This window comes from Eupeodes corollae, chromosome 3, assembly GCF_945859685.1.
Source record: "Eupeodes corollae chromosome 3, idEupCoro1.1, whole genome shotgun sequence".
Taxonomy (NCBI): Eukaryota; Metazoa; Arthropoda; class Insecta; order Diptera; family Syrphidae; genus Eupeodes; species Eupeodes corollae.
This window is the reverse complement of record NC_079149.1, coordinates 59,269,613-59,287,991: the sequence shown is the minus strand read 5'-3', so window position 1 is coordinate 59,287,991 and position 18,379 is coordinate 59,269,613. Positions and strand designations below refer to the sequence as shown.

General features: G+C 33.8%; 1 protein-coding gene across 1 annotated transcript; it reads left to right on the top strand.

Moving 5' to 3' along the window:
• The first annotated feature begins 6,294 nt into the window (after nt 1-6,294).
• LOC129950495 (uncharacterized protein K02A2.6-like) lies at nt 6,295-9,452 on the top strand. Its single transcript, XM_056062432.1, has 2 exons — nt 6,295-8,750; nt 8,813-9,452. The coding sequence occupies exons 1-2, from the start codon at nt 6,295-6,297 to the stop codon at nt 9,450-9,452; spliced, it is 3,096 nt and encodes a 1,031-aa protein (XP_055918407.1).
• The last annotated feature ends 8,927 nt before the right edge of the window (nt 9,453-18,379 follow it).

The following is an 18,379-nucleotide window of genomic DNA, read 5'->3' as shown; positions in this document are numbered from 1 at the left end:
CTCAGACTCGGCGTAGTCTGAAAATTCGCTTTCAGTGGTGAATCCTTCCTTACCCTTCTCCATTTTTTTCGCATATCACGCCGCTTAGCAGAGTTGGCTCTATTGGGTATCTTTCGATACCCCTGCTTTTCTCTCCTTCTCCATCAGATTTTGTTCCCAATCAATGAAGTCTACAATTTCTCGATTGTGGAAAAAAGCAAGAACATTTTTCGTGCACTCCGCACGGGATTCGAACCCACGATCCCTGGATCCGTCTTCGGACGCCACCTCTACTAGGCTGCCGATTAGTTAAATAATAAATGATACACTTCCTTCTTAACAGCAAACACTACAAATGCACTTCTTTTTTAACTTAAATTTAGCTCCTTAGTTACTTCTTCTCTGTGCGGAAGTCAAAGAACGACTGTTGAAACTTTGGGCGTATATACAGTTTCATAGATAATAGCCAGATTATAGGGGACATCGCTTTAGGAAACGCAAACATCTTGCGACATTTTTGTCTACCTCACGTATGTGAAGCTTGCTTGGGATTAGAGGTATGCATACCAAAAAATTCAAAGTTTTCAGTCTCTTTGATCCAAGTTATGAAATAACAGAAATTAATATGTTTTCTGTTAAATAAAAAAAGGCTCGTAGTAATTTTGTGTTGTAGTTTTATTAACTTCCCGTAAAAAGTTATTGTAATCAGTCCAATTTTCAAATTGAAAATTTTGACATTTCTTAACTTTTCAAGGTCCCTAGAGTAAAATAAAAGATTTTTGGAGACATGTCCGTACATGTGTAAGTACGTTCATACATCCGTACGTTCGCCACGTTTTTTTCGTCCTCCATAGCTCAACAACCAGTAGAGATATCGACTTCAAATAAATTTCGTTTTACAGATAATAATGCTGAAAAATGCAGAAGGGGCTTTTAAGGTGTTTTTTTTACCATAGCATTTTGAGAAAAAGGTAAACATTTTGGTTAACCCTAAATATCTCACAAAGCAACAACGCTAGAGACTTGAATGAAATTTTTTTTATTATATATTATAATGTGATATCAAAAAATGTATTTTTTGGAAAAAATTCCAATTATCGTTTTTTTTATAAATCAAAAAAACTGAACAACAAATATTTGTCACCTCGAAAATTGTACGAACAAAAAAAAACTTTTATCTCCAAATAATTTTGTGCAATAAAGAACGACGTTTTTAAATCTGATCAAATTTTGATAAAAATCGAATTGACAGTTTTTGTAAAAAAAAATAAAAACCTACAAAAAAATTAACAAAATTTCAAAAAGAGGCTGTGGTGCGACCTACACTGATAACTTCCCATCCCTTCCGCCGATTTTTCTTTTTTTACCAAAGTTGCGTACTATTTTGAGTAGATTTTATTTTTTATGAAAAAACGGACTGTTGGATTTTTATATAAAAATTAGTGAATATCGAAAACAATATTTTCTGTGAAATAAAATAAGTTTGAAGCCAATATTTATATTTTTTGAAAAGCTATTTGAGTCGAAAGTAGTTTTTTACGAAGTTTTAGTATTGTTTTTTCTAGAGTTTTATTTTTTGTAATGTTAACAACAATATTTTTTGAAAGATAAAAGTAGTTTAAGGCCAATATCTACAATTTTTGAAAAGATATTTGAGTCGAAAATCAATTTTTACCACATTTTATTAATTTTTGTTTAGGTTTTTATTTTTTGGAAAAATGACTGTCAATTTGATTTTTCTCAACATTTTTCAGAATGTTGAAAACAATATTTCTTATAAGATCAAATAAGTTTGAAGCCAAAATTTCAAGTTTTTGAAAAGACATTTGAATCGATATTCAATTTTTACCAACTTTTATTAATGTTTATTTTAGATTTTTATTTTTTATAAAAAACACTGTCAATTCGATTTTTCTCAAAATTCTATCAGATGTCAAAAACATTATTCTTCGTTGCACAAAATTGTTTTGGAGATGAAATCGTATTTTAGTCGTAAAATTTTGGAGATGACAAATTTTTTTTTCAGTTTTTTGATTTATAAAAAAACCATTAGTTGGATTTTTTTTAAAAAAATATACTTCTTTGATATCATGTTACAATATATTATATTAAATTTAATTCAAGTCTCTAGCGTTTTTGGTTCGTAAGATATTTAGGGTTATCCAAAATGTTTAACTTTTTTTCAAACTGCTATGGTAAAAAACCACCCACGCAATTTTTGTGATAGCCCTTTCTGCATCTTTTTGCCTTATTATCTGTATAACAAAATTTATTTGGAATCGATATCGCTTCTGGTTCTTGAGCTATGGACTACGAAAAAACGTCGCGAACGTACGGACGTACGGACGTACAAACGTACGTACACACGCACGCACAGACATCTTTCTAAAAATCTTTTATTTCGACTCTAGGGACCTTGAAACGTCGAGAAATGTCAAAATTTTCAATTTGACAAATAGGACCCATTACAATAACTTCCTATGGAAAGTTAAAAATTAAAAATATTGGCTTCAAACGTATAATATTATTATTGACATTCAGCAAATTTGTTATAAAAATGCAACTGCCATTTTTTTCATAAAAAAAAAATAAAACAAAAATTAGTACGTAAATGCTACTAAGATTGGTAAAAATTGGTTAACGACTAAAAATCTAGTTTACAAAAATAGATTTGAAAACCAAAATTTTATCATATGCAAAACTATTGTTGATAGGTTTTATTTTTTTTTAGAATAATTCAACTGGCAACTTTTTTAATAATACACGAAAACCTATAAACCTTTTAAGCAAGACAAATCGAAAGACGGAATGGGAAGTTATGTTAATGAAGGTCGCATCCCAGCCTCTTTTTTATTTTTGGACCAAGAAAAAAAACATATACTTTATACCAAACTTTTAGAAATTCCACCCATACGTAAGACTGAAAGATAGAAGAGGGTATGGAGGTTGAAAATGTATTACAAGAGCTTGTTATCTAGGTTATAATCGCTTCTAAATGTATCTTCAAAACAGAAAGTTATGTTACAATTTTTTGCAATATTTTTCCACTTAAAAAAAAAAATGCCTCACTGTGTTTGAAGTGGTCTTTTTCATTATTTTCTAGTATTGTTCATGAATCAGCGTTTATTTCTTACTAAGTTTCACCTTGTCTTTTTCAAATTCAAAAGGTTTAAATTTCTATGCTAAATGTCTTAGAAGATTTATCATTAAGATGAGAAAAGACATTTAATGTATACAATTTCATTTCGAATAACACTCCATCTACACTCCTTAAATTTAAACTTAAATATAATGAAGGCATTAAACATGTTAAGATGTGTGTACGTAACGAAAACAAAATAAAAATCAAGGTGTCCTAAATTCGCAAATTACCTATAACATAAGTCATTCGATTTGTGATGTTTTTATTTAATTTTTTTGTTCACCGTGAAATCTTTGAAAAAAAACATTACTCACATAAAATGTATGCATGCATGTACCTATGTATAGAGTGTAGACTGTAGATACACTAAGACATACTGTTTGAGCTATTTAATTGATTTGTTACAAATTAATTTCACCCAGACACTGATTGATTCGTGTTCCGTTTGTGATGAAAAATTCGCAACTGTCACTCACTCCAATATAAATGACATGGCATACAGACGGTAGACCTCCCGCCCGACAAAATAGATTGGCGTTGCTTATTGCTACTAAAATCCTACAAATAGAGGTGAAAAACGATGATGACTACCAAACCGATGAGGCGACGACTGAGGACGACGACGACTACGACGACGACAACTGAAGCGACGGATGACGCGACTGACGCTTTCAGATAATATAACACACCTCGAACTCGTATCTACGTTTGCAATAGCCGTCGTCGTCGTAGTCCGAATCGAATAGTCAAATTAATGAAACTTTATCAAAACGAAAAATGATTGTCTCATGCGGATGTGGGAGACGCCACCATGCCACAGCAAAACACAAGACCCAACGCCATGAAACAACAAACAACAGCGAATGAGTATACGTCATACGTCAAACGGAAACAGAATTGCCAGACATAAACGCTTTCAAAGTATGATTTATTCAAAACTCTGTCATCTAATAGATACAATTGTTTATATCTTTTCAAAACAAATGATGAGAACCAGAAGATGAGCTGTGTCCGGAAACTCATTATAAATTCCCCGAAATGTTTTCGATTTTTAAGCAACAACGCGTCAGCGATCTTCTTAAAGCTTTCGGATTAGTCATTGTACTCATTATGGTAAGTGGCGCTGCGCTGCTGTGGCCGGCGGCGCTATCCTAGTTATAGTGAGTTATTTTTAAATTGTTTCCGAAAATAAATAAATTTGTGATTATGGGTCGCTTGTCATTAATTATTGCCATATTTAAACGTTTTGATCGTGGGGGATATGTTCATCAGCTATTAAGAACATATTTGTCATTTAGAGCAACAAGACATCCCAAAGCTGGATCTTTAACGCAGAATAGAAAACACATTTTGTGATAATTCTTCTGAAATTCACCACGATTAAAATGGTCGACTTTCTTAACAGATTAACAGCTTAACAGCATGATGTATGCGATCAATAAAAAAGCAGTAAATTCGGATTTTTGATTTAGACTTCCAATAAAACCCAAATACAAAACAAGATGAGGGTGCACCACACACTAATAACTACAAAACACATCTAAGGCTATAAAATCCATCCAAACAACCAAAAATGGCACACAAGATTCCTGGAAGTCCCAAAGAATCGACAGGGGAATGTCCAGCCACAGTGCGGTGCTACAAATCAAATGAGATGTGTGCCAAAGTCACTCTATTCACCACCACCTGGCTGGATTTTTATGTCTGTTGCGTGAGTTAGCCTCAACAAAGACCTGGTAGGGGCATTCATTCATTGGTTTAAGATGGTTGGCGGTATTTGGATCCCATAAAAGATGTTTCCACTATCCCATTCCCGTCACATCCCGTTTCGCCATTTAACAATTTTCTTCCTCTGATGATGATGATGCGAGGATCATCTGAACCACAATCGAGCCCTAGCATAGCCAAGTCATTCATTGACAATGGGTTATTTTTGTGATGTGGAATGGGGGGTCTCACAAAATAACTTGTTTATTGGCCTAGACTTTTTGGTTGCTTGAGCACCTATAGGTATCTTCCTTCCTATAGTTATATTTGTTGGTATGTTGGTTTGCGTGATCAAAGATCAATGCGGGAATGAGGCGAACAGAACAGCAATGTTAAATTCCTTGACACAGGACACACAGTGGCGATGTTCACTTGTTTATCCAAAGGGATGTTTGTTCTTTCGTTTCAAGAATCAGAATCGGATTCGGATAGCCAATAATTGCCCATTGGTATCAGATGGATATAAACGTTTATACCTACCTATATTCCCATCAGGTTGTGTTTGGCTATCACGCAACATCCCTTTGTTTTGCGGTATCTATACAGAATAAATTACCTTGATCCAAGATCCAAGCTTGACTTTTGTGGTGTGTGGTGTAGTGTGGTTTGGTGGAGACGTTATAAACAAAAAAAAAACCTTCGTGTCCAAGTACTTAAACCAACTCTTTTATACATACGTTAAGGTGAATATACCCACCTGTTGTTTTAGACGATTGCTTACGCTGATGCTGTGATGCTTTGGGAGGAACGACAAGCAAATGGGAATGGGAAATTTTTTGTTTTTTTAATCCTGAATGTGTGGTTTGTCCTTAATTGCATGTTGAGATATGTAGGTGATTAAATCTTCCACAAGATAACGTTTTAAATGAAAGTTCTTGTGAGACGTTGTTAAATCGATTGTGAAATAGGCGACATACAGTCTTTAGGAAAACTGCAGTTGTGTTGTTGAATTGATGGTGGAGTTTATGCGGGACATAAAGGGTGATTTTTTTGAGGTTAGGATTTTCATGCATTAGTATTTGACAGATCACGCGGGATTTCAGACATGGTGTCTGTTATGTCTATATATATTATATTGTGCTATATGCATAACCCCTAGATCCGTACTATAAGTAGAATCACAAGAATACATGTAATAGGTTAAGTATGTAATTATGTTAAGATCAGTCTTATAAGTCATCTTATAAAATAAACATCATCTTAGCTATTAATACAACTTCTTTTATTAAGCAAGTACTGTGAAGGTACATGACATTTTTGGCGACGAGGATGGGATGTGGTTATAAGCCGAAAACAAAAAAATAGAAGAACCCGTATCAAAGATCATGTGATATGATCACGCCGTGTGTGAAACAGTTTCAGCATATAATTGTATTAATTGTGAAAAAAAATAAGAAAACGATAAAATGACAACAGACAATAAAACTTTATCTAGCATTGCTAGTAAAATGAGTGTTGGAAATTTCCGTGGAAATATTGATCCATTTATAATCGATAAAGACGATTTTGAACAATATGCAGATCGATTAAAGCATATTTTTGTGTTAAATGCTATTGGTGAATCTGTGGCAGAGGAGAAGCAAAAAGTGTCAATTTTTGTGTCTTTTGTGGGAGCTGATTTATACAAAATCCTCCGGACATTGATTGCCCCAAAATCAGAATGGGATTTCTCCTATGACGAGCTAATTAAAATAATGAAGCAGTACTTTAAACCAAAATTGAACGTGAGAGCCGAGCGTTTTAAATTCATGTCTCGGAGACTAAAAGATGGTGAAACTTTACAAGACTTTGTAGTGGAGCTGAATTCTATTGCCGAAAACTGCGAATATGGTGCCTTTTTGGATCAGGCACTGTCTGACAAGTTCATTTGGTCTCAAAGAAGTTCCGATATCCAGCGAAAACTTCTCAATGAACCATTAAATAAAACATTTAATGAAATATTTGAGTCTGCACAAACAATGGAATCAACTCAGAAGGATGTGAAAGATATTCAGTCGACTCTTCCGTCTATGAATATACATGGTGACCAGAATTGGATTGGGAGAGGCAAATTTAGAATGGGAAATTCTAACCATCGACGCATCGCCTCGAGAAGCAAAGCAAGAAACCACGATCAAGATGGTAATCGTGCATCATCACGACCAAGAAGGTCCAACGAGAAAGTCACGTGCTTTCGATGTCAAAAAGAAGGGCATTATGCATATGACTGTGGTAACAATAGAGTAAGGCATTCAAATACTAACAATAGATATAGAAATAAAAATTATAAAAAAGTCAATCACGTTGATGGTGAACAACAAATGTTATCGAATTTAACTTTAGGTAATGTTACAATAAATTCCTTAAGTTCCGAATATTTAGAACCACTTATTATTTCATTAAAAGTAAACAATATTAATATAAATATGGAGGTTGATTCTGGTGCCTGTCTTTCTATACTCTCTGAACGCATGTACTTGAAGTTGTTTAAAAATTGCAGATTAAAGCCCTTTGATAAAACTCTTAATGTCATTACAGGTGAAAATGTTGTTGTTGTTGGAGCTGTTGAGGTTGCTGTAAATGGTTTGTTTGATGATAAAATATACTGCCTGGATTTGGTTGTGGTTAGAACCAAGAAGGATTTTACTCCTCTTTTGGGTAGAAATTGGCTAAACACCCTTTTTACAAAATGGAGGAATCATTTTAAGGTAAATAGCATTAGTCCATCTCGTGATGAGATCAAAAACGAAATTTTGAAAGCTTTTCCACAAGTTTTCGATAACAATTATTATGGAATAATTAGGGATCACGTTGCAGAGATTGTGCTTGATGTTAATGCATCACCTATTTTTCATAAACCATATACGGTTCCATATGGATTACGTGAAAAGGTTGAGAAAGAGCTGGGAAGGCTTGTGGAAGTAGGCATCTTGAAACCAGTTAGGTTCAGCGAGTGGGCCACACCAATTGTGGTTGTAGAAAAAAAAGATGGAACCATACGAATCTGTATGGATTGTAAGTCGACCATAAACAGGTATGTTAGGGCTGATCATTACCCGATTCCGCGAATCGACGACATATTGTCTTGTTTTGGAGGTTGTTCCTTCTTTTGCATACTTGATTTAGCTGGGGCGTTCCAGCAAGTTGCACTTTCAGAGCAGTCGCAAAAGTATGTTACAATCAACACTGATAAGGGTTTGTTTCAATACACTAGGCTTCCATTTGGAGTTAAAAGTGCACCCTCCATTTTTCAGTGTGTGATAGATGATATTTTAAAAGGTCTGAAATATGTGAGAGGGTATATCGATGACATCATCATAGGTGGTAGCACGCTAGATGATTGTAAGGCAAATCTGATTGAGGTTTTACGAAGGTTCAATCAGTTAAACGTTAAAGTGCGTATCGACAAGTGTCAATTTTTTAAATCATCGGTCGAGTATCTGGGCCATGAGATTAATGGCGATGGAATTCATCCAAAGGCTAATATGATGAAGGCAATAGTAAACGCTCCTGCTCCCGTTGATGTTTCTTCGTTAAAAGCATACTTGGGTTTGTTAAATTTGTATAATAAATTCATTCCGAATCTTTCTGCTCGATTAGCACCCTTGTATGAACTGTTAAAGAAAGAGAAATCTTTTGATTGGAATCAAGATTGCGAAAAGGTTTTTAACGAGAGTAAATTTTGGTTATATGATAATAATATGTTAGTACACTACTCGCCAGATAAAGCTCTAGGTATTGTTTGTGACGCCAGCTCATATGGTGTTGGTGGGGTATTATTTCACATAGAGAAAAATGGTGAAGAACGTCCTATAATGTTCGTGTCTAGCACTTTATCGAATGCTGAGAAAAATTATTCTCAAATAGAGCGTGAGCTCTCGCGGTGATTTTCAGTGTGAAACGTTTTCACAAATATATATAAGGGCGTAAAATTACAATTTATAGTGACCATAAGCCCCTAGAGAACATTTTTGGTGAAAAAAAGAATAATGCCATAGCTGCCGCAAGATTGCAACGATGGGCTCTGATACTATCACAGTACGATTATAAGATAGTTTATAGAAAAGGAAGCGCTATGAATAACGCTGATGCTTTATCACGTTTGCCCGTGAGCGAGCCAACTGATGTGTCTAGTTGCATGATAAATTTTTTTAATATAGCGGGTAATTTACCCTTGAATGCAAATGACATTGCAACAGAAACATCGAAAGACGATACTTTGAGCAAAGTTATTTCTTTTGTAAATTCAGAATGGCCAGCTTATTTTGAAAACAAGTTGTTGCAAAAACTAAGTAGTAGAAAATTAGAATTTTCTATTTCGGATGAGGGATGTTTATTGTTAGGTTGTCGAGTAGTTATTCCAAATTCATTGAAAGGAAAAATGCTAGAACTCTTACATGAAGGACACTTGGGTGTTGTCCGCATGAAAGAGCTCTCCCGAGGTACAATGTGGTGGTTAAATTTAGATCGTGACATTGAGCACTATGTCCGAACGTGTGATGCGTGTCAGCAGGAAAGTAAAAGACCTGGATTTGTTCCGTTGTCATCTTGGCCAGTTACTTCTTTTATTAAGCAAGTACTGTGAAGGTACATGACAATGTCATGTACCTTCACAGTACTTGCTTAATAAAAGTAAGTACAGTAAAAGAAGTTGTATTATAAGCTAAGATGATGTTTATTTTATAAGATGACTTATAAGACTGATCTTAACATAATTACATACTTAACCTATTACATGTATTCTTGTGATTCTACTTATAGTACGGATCTAGGGGTTATGCATATAGCACAATATAATATATATAGACATAACACTCCTTTCTCCTTAAGTTTCTTATTTACTTAGTTACAATGTTTGTATAATAATTAAATTCATTTGTTATAAGATTAGAATATTTAAAAGGATCTTTATTATTTTATATATAATTTTAAATTCTCTTAAAATAATAATTATTTTAAAAATAATTTAAATATTTCATTTTATTTCAAATAAATTCTTATTTTGTTTATTATTTCTTACTTTAACATATCTCAAATACATTACTCTCATTCCATTAATTTGTATATAATTTAATCAACTTCATAACTTCAAAATATTCAGCGGTATTCAAACTTAAATGTTAGGATACCTTATGGGTTTTTTTCTGGTTCTTACACTTTTACTCAAAGCTATAGGTGTATTCGGATTATTGTCCTTTCTATTATCCTCTGCATTATATTCATATACCGAGCTTTCCTCCCTTTTTAATTGTGGATTTAGGATATCAGTTTCTGAATTATTATAAGTTTGATTTCTACTAGAATCAAATGTTACCTTTCTTAAAACTCTTGGTCTCAACTGGTGACCATGAGCTTTTCGAATAGTACCATTTAATCTTACGAGATATACAACTTTTGAAATTTTGTCATATATAATTGCTGGTGTCCATCGCACAAAGTTGTTATAACTACATCGATACCAAACGGTTTGATTTTTACTGAATTCATTATTTTTGATCTGAGTTATTTTGTGTTTTTGTTGTTGTTGTTTTTGTTGCTTCTTACTTATATATTTAATTAATTTTTGGTTTTCGTTAGACTCGGCTCTATTTGTTTGAATTAACCTTTGTTTGCTTACTTAGCTACTTATTGGTTTGATAGCATCTAAAATAGTTCGCGGATTATGTCTAAAAATTAAATTAGCTGCTGTATTATTTGTTGTAGTTGAAGGAACATTTCGGTATTTAAATAAAAAATTTTCAACATGGTTCTCTATAGGTACATTTTTGATCTTATGATCATGAAAATATTTTTTTAAACTCGATTTCAAAGTTTGAACTGCTCTCTCAGCACTGCCGTTTGATTGAGGGTTATATGGTGGAGTCTTCGTCAAAATAATGTTGTTTGCCTTACAAAAATTTTGAAGCTCCACCGACGAAAATGGTGGACCATTGTCAGATACGATTTCCTTTGGTAAGCCAAAAATATAAAAAACTTTTCTAAACACTGATATCACATTAACTGCTGTTGTTTTGTTCATAATATGGACATCAATCCATCGCGAAAAAGTGTCTACCATTAGTAAAAATGTTTTGTTTTTAAAATATAGAAAATCTATATGTATTCTCTCAAAAGGAAATGAAGTAATGAAGTAAAGATAAAGATGCTCAGTATGCTTTGACATTTCATCATCAATAGACTTACTAACGAGCAACGCTTGCAAATCATTGAATTTTATTACCAAAATCAGTGTTGGTTTCGAAATGTGTTTCGCGCTTTACGTCCGATTTATGGTCTACATAATCGACCAAGTGAGCAAAAAATTAATGCGATTGTGACCAAGTTTCGCACTCAGTTTACTTTATTGGACATTAAACCAACCACATGAATGCGTACAGTGCGTACAGAAGAGAATATTGCGTCTGTTTCTGAGAGTGTTGCTGAAGACCGTGAAATGTCGATTCGTCGCCGTTCGCAGCAATTGGGTTTGTGTTATTCAACCACATGGAAGATTTTACGCAAAGATCTTGGTGTAAAACCGTATAAAATACAGCTCGTGCAAGAACTGAAGCCGAATGATCTGCCACAACGTCGAATTTTCAGTGAATGGGCCCTAGAAAAGTTGGCAGAAAATCCGCTTTTTTATCGACAAATTTTGTTCAGCGATGAGGCTCATTTCTGGTTGAATGGCTACGTAAATAAGCAAAATTGCCGCATTTGGAGTGAAGAGCAACCAGAAGCCGTTCAAGAACTGCCCATGCATCCCGAAAAATGCACTGTTTGGTGCGGTTTGTATGCTGGTGGAATCATTGGACCGTATTTTTTCAAAGATGCTGTTGGACGCAACGTTACGGTGAATGGCGATCACTATCGTTCAATGCTAACAAACTTTTTGTTGCCAAAAATAGAAGAACTGAACTTGGTTGACATGTGGTTTCAACAAGATGGCGCTACATGCCACACAGCTCGCGATTCTATGGCCATTTTGAGGGAAAACTTCGGAGAACAATTCATCTCAAGGAATGGACCGGTAAGTTGGCCACCAAGATCATGCGATTTGACGCCTTTAGACTATTTTTTGTGGGGCTACGTCAAGTCTAAAGTCTACACAAATAAGCCAGCAACTATTCCAGCTTTGGAAGACAACATTTCCGAAGAAATTCGGGCTATTCCGGCCGAAATGCTCGAAAAAGTTACATAAAATTGGACTTTCCGAATGGACCACCTAAGACGCAGCCGCGGTCAACATTTAAATGAAATTATCTTCAAAAAGTAAATGTCATGGACCAATCTAACGTTTCAAATAAAGAATCGATGAGATTTTGCAAATTTTATGCATTTTTTTGTTTAAAGTTCTCAAGCTCTTAAAAAATCACTGTTTAGATAGAGGTAAAGAAATATTTTTTCAGGAATGACATTTAGGATGAGGTGAAGTATTGTTCCCTCTCGGAAATTCTTCCGATAAAATGTTTAGCAATACGGATTTTCAAACTTTGACAGTCAATAGTGGACATATTATTAAAACTTTATTTGACAAATTTGCAGTCATTTATTTAGTTTGTTATGTTTCGTAATCATGAATACAAAATAACGTTCAACAACTAAATGAAAGTTCTGTTTGGGTAACGTTTTCCGCACAATTTACGGTTGCCGTAAACATCCTTTTGACGAGACTATTTGCAGCGTAGTGAAAAATTTGAGTCTATCACTGGTCTTAGGAAACGATCAACTAAGACGTGTACGTTAACAAAACGCAAAATCTTCTCAAAACATCACCGCTATCCCTAAAATTACGTAAGTTGAATTATGTGCGGGTTTAACTCTAAGTTCTTGAATTCGAGGTAAGAACTCAGTTTTTCGCCGACAATAACTTCCATATTTTGCTTTGTATTAAAAAACATACTGAGCCATGCGTTAATTTCTGGAACGAATAAATACGTCCATAACAAAAAAAAAGTTGAGGTCGATAACAATCCACCGCTTCTATATGTCAGCTGTTGATGCTGCAAATGACAGTTTTGAGCTGGTTCTAAAAAAAACAGAGGCTAGGAAACGACCCACACTGATAACTTCCTATCCCGTCTGTCAATTTGTTTGGCTTAGTTTGTTTGTAGGTTTTCGTGGTTTGTTAAAAAAGTTGCCAGTAGAATTGCTCTTCAAAAATTAAAAATTACCAAAAATATTTTATGCTAAAACCAATTTTTATTAATATTAAACAAGCATTTCTTAAAAATTTGTATTTATTGTATAAACAAATATAAATTCGATAAACAAAATAAACATCCACTAAGGAACTTGGAATTCTCCAGATCAATCTACCGTCAACCAGATTGACCATATTACGATCGAAGCCAGACACGCTTCCAGCATCATGGATGTCCGAACTTTTCGAGGAGCTTACATCGACACGGACCACTTCCTCGTTGTAGCCAAGGTAGCACTTCGGGTTTCCCGACCCAAGCCAAAACAGGGAGTTGCTGGGAGAAGGTACAACGTCGAACGGCTACAATCACAAGAGATCGCCAAATACTTTTCCAACCGAGTTACAAGTAACCTCTCTTTTGATGTCCTCCGCCGCCAACACAATGTATCGAAAACCAGTGGCAACATTGCTAAGATGCAATCAGAGAAGCCGCCTCTGATGTGCTGTGTTTCAAGCAACTACCAACAATTAACCCCTAGTTTGATTAGAAATGTCGGCAGGCCAATTCAGCCAAACAACAGGCTGTTCATGAGCTCTATGAGCAGAAGAGGCGCATGAGAAACGTGCGGTCGAAGATGGTGAGAGGTTTTAAAGCAGGAATGAAGATCGAAAGTTCTATGAACAGGTGAAACGAAATTCACAGGTACATAAACCTAGAACCGAAGGCTGTAAAGACGAAAGTGGAAACATCATAGTGGAACCGCAGTCAATGCTGAGGATATGGAAAGATCACTTCTGCAGACTGTAAAACGGCGACGACGAACTGAATTCAGCTTTCAAGCAGGATGATCCATTAAAAAAATTGTACGAAAGTCAGCCATCCCGACTTAGACGATGTAAGGATTGCCATATCTAAGCTGAAGTATAATAAATCCGCTGGATGGCTTGAATGCCGAGCTCTTTAAAGCAGCTTATCTAAAAGATGCGGTCGGAAGGAAGCATGCCCGATGAATGGAACCTCAGTATTGTTTGCCCGATCATGAAAAAAGGAGACCCTCTAAACTGCACCAACGTCTAAAACTCATCGTCAACAACCTTATCAGTGTGGTTTAAGATCAGGAAAGTCCACAGTCGATCACATATTCACATTATGGCAGATCCTGGAAAAAAAACCCAAGAACACCAAATCAACAACCACCATCTTTTCATCGATCTCAAGGCCGCATAAGACAGCATCTACAGGGACGGGCTGTATAGAGCCATGTTTAGTTTTGGCATCCCTGCCAAACTCGTCCGTTTTTGCTTTGAGGCAGTCAAGGACTTAGTCTACCTAGGCTCCGCTGTAAACGCAGAAAACAACAACACCGCTGTTTCTTTGGGCTAAGAAAGCAATTGAGGGGTAAAGTCCTCTCTTGAGTTACTATATTGTCGCTATATAAGACCCTCATCATTCTCATCCTGCTATACGGTGCAGAAGCATGGACTATGACAAAAAAGGATCAAAGCATCTTGGGTCGGTTCGAGAGAAAAGTTCTTCGTATGATCTACGGTCCCGTATGCATCGAAGGGGAGTTGAGTTGACGAACTATCGCTAGGTCACGTATAGCGCATGGAAACCAATGCTCCATCCCGGATTGTCTTCGAATCGACACCCACAGGACAGCTAAGTAGAGGAAGACCGCGGATGAGGTGGCGCGCATAAGTGGAAAGTGACCTCACCAAACTTGGAGCGTGAAACTGGAGACATCTAGCTAGGAACCGAGCTTACGTTTTTTCTGATATTACTTTGTTGTCCGCTATTACTTTGTTGTATACTATTTAAAGGGGAACGGTAGGAGAACATTATATTATTATTTAAGAACGAAGAAAGAAACGTCAAAGCTCTTGATTTAAAAGACATCAGATCGCCTGGTATAACAACTGTTGTAATTGGAAGTTAATTTCGTCAACATTAACATTTTTGGTTGCCATAAATAGTCCTATTACTGAGCCAGTTATGATTCAAGTAATTACGCTGCATATCCTGAAAGATACTCTGAATCAATTATTTTGTTTAATTTTTCAACACCTCTCCAAAAAAATGATTGTTTTAAACATGATTTTATCTCATCCGTGAAAGTAGAGTAACTGGTAAAGTCCATCCGAAAAGTTCTATTAAATCTGGCATAGTTCTGTTTGATGCATAGTGGTTGTGCTATTGAAAATGTTTAAAAGTTTGGCAATGCGCCATCTATTGAATACTTACTCAATCCAGCTCCGAACGATAGATGGCAGATGTCTCCATCTATCGTTTGGAGCTGACAGATAATTGTGACTGTCAAATAATAGAGACAAATAAATCATAAATTGAGAAGTAAGCTATCCTATCTTTCAAGTTGAATCAAACTGCACAAGGTGTACAAATTTGACTGAAATCGGTTCGGTAGGTTAGGAGCCCATCGCGGACAATCATTGTGACCCATAATTTATGTAGATATATTGGATTGTGACGTTATAAAAAATTTTGAACTGCAAATAAATAAATTAAAAAAATAAATATTGAAGAACTGAAAATTAAAAATATTTGTCACCTCGATTATGTTATAAACAAAAAATTATATTATCTCCAGGATAATCTTATTCAACAAAGAATAACGTTTTTGACATCCGGTAAAATTTAAAACAAACATTGAACGAACAAACTTGTAACAACTTTAAAAAAAATTGTTACTGACAATTTAATTTCTGATTAAAATTTCTTGAAAAATATATAAAAATAAATTCATCTAATAAAATGTTGATGCTTAGAAAAAGTTATAAAAAAATCCAATCGACTGTTTTGTTTTGTTGAAAGCCTAAAAAAAAACACCACACTAAATTGGTTTAACGTCCCGAAAAAACTTGGAAAACAGCTTGATTGTATACTTTACCAAGTTCTTCAAATGACGATTTAGCTTATTACAAGCAAATATAATTAGTTTACAATAAATTGAACTAATACATACCCTTTCTGGTTACTTTCTATTTAAAGTCTATCTGCCTTTTGTAAAATTAGAAACAACTTTCTATTAAGGATTTCATTACGACTTCATTTAAATTCAATCTTGCAGTCTAATTTTGGATTCGTTTCAATTTCTCAATCCACTCTTGTAATCAGGGTTTCAGTTCACCAAAATTCCAATTGTTTAGAATCTAGAATCTATGCATTTGAACCCAATGAACACGACCATTACTTCTCTTCGCTGCCATCGGCCGCCATTTTAGTTCATATCCTCTCAACATTTTTGTGTTCGCGTTTGTCTCGAATTCGAAACCAAAAAATTAATTAAAAATATTTATTTTCAATGTGCGGTAAAAAAAGATTTAAACAAAATGTGAAGTTAGTTGTTAAGTTTAAGTTAATGCAATAAAAATATTTATTAATTGGGAGATTAAGTGTTTTTTGTTGTAAAATGTGAATTACGGTTAAATTATTTTCATTTTCATTCATTCCGTAGCTCGGTCATTGTCGGTCGTCGTCGGTTGGTTGGTTGGTTGGTTTGTTCTGTAGTGTTTGTAATGTTAATTGGCGGTTAAGTTTGAAAATTTGAATTCGGTTTCTTTAGTGTTACGTTTGTTATAGCAAAATAAGAACATTTATTTTAATTGTGCAGTAAAAAAGTGAATTAAAATAAAAGTTCGATTATAAAAAAAGGCGTGAATCATGTGGTGTCTCGTATCGCGATCGGTCCCGGTTGTGTTGACAAAGAAGTGAATTTTTGATGTCACTTTTTTGAAAATATAATTCAAAATGGGTAAGCTTTTTTCCATTTTGATATTGACTAGTTTAAGCATTTTTGAAATATTTTTGTAGTTAATAATTTTGTGCTTAAAATCTGTCGATTAGAATGACGCGACGGCCGGCGTGATAATATTGTATTGTTTGGTTTGAAAGTCTGTTAAAATGTTTAATTACTCCTTTCATTAGAATCAAGATCCAAAAGTATTTAGAGGGAGCTTTAAAATATATGCAATGTACAAAATTTTAAGATATTTGGCTTTCCGTTTAAAATAGTTTTTATTTTATGCTGCTGTACAGTGGATAAACTTGCCCAAACCTATGCCTTATCCCTGATTTTAGTTTCTGATAGTACTGAATATTTCGAGTTGTTTGAGGCGTTAGCGAAGAATTAATGCGCCCTTTGTTTTGCCCCCTTAAGATAATGAGTTCCTTATCTAGGGTTATCCATTTGGTGGTTTCAAAAGTAAATCTAAAAATCTGTTAGTTCAATTATCCTTACAAATTACCAACAATATTTTTCATGTAAAGAAATAGTTTAGTTAGAAAATCAAGTTAAAAATTGGATGAATGAAATTAATTTGGAGATATCAAGAACCGGACATCAATTTTTACCAAATTTGCGTACTATTTTTTGTAACGGACTGTTTGATTTTTATAAAAAAAAACTACTGAGTATCGAAAACAAAAAAATTTGAAGACAATATTTTTAATTTGTTAAAGCTTTTTAAGTCGTTAGTCGTTTTTTTGTTAAGGTTTTATTTTTTGTGAAAAAAAACGGTCAATTATATATTGCCAAAATTTGAATATACTAAACTGAATATAGACAACAATATTTTTTAAAAAATAAAAGTAGTTTAAAGCCAATATCTGAAAAGATTTTTGAGTCAAAGATCAATTCTTACCAACTTTTATTAATTTTTTGTTTAGGTTTTTTTATTTTTTGTAAAAAAAACTGTCAATTCCATTTTTCTCAAAATTTTACTTAATGTAAATAAAAGTAGCTTAAAGCCAATAACTTACAGTTCTAAAAATATATTTTAGTCGAAAATCAATTTTTACCAACTTTTATTAATTTTTTTGTATAGGTTTTTATTTTTTGTAAAAAAAAACTGTCAATATGATTTTTCTCAAAATTTTTTCAGAATGTTGAAAACAATATTTCTTATAAGTTAAAATAAGTTGAAAGCCATAATCTCAAAAGGTATTTGGGTCGAAATTCAATTTTTACCAAATTTCGTTTAATTTTTTTTTAAGTTTTTATTTTTTTTTGTAAAAACACTGTCAATTCGATTTTTTCAAAATGTTACTGAATGTTGACAATTATATTTTTTCAAAAATAAAAGTAGTTTAAAGCCAATATAGCAAAGTTTTGAAATGATATTTTAGTCAAGAATCATTTTTTACGAACTTATAGTGATGCATTTTTTAGGTTTTTTTTTGTAAAAAAACTGTCAGTTCCATTTTTTTTCAAAATTATATCGAATGTTGAAAACAATAGTTTTTAGAAGATGAAATTAGCTTAAAGCCAATATCTCATGGTTTTAAGTCAAAAATCAACTTTCACCACCTTTTTTAAATTTTTTTGTTAGGGTTTTATTTATTGTAAGAAAACTGTCAATCCAATTTTTCT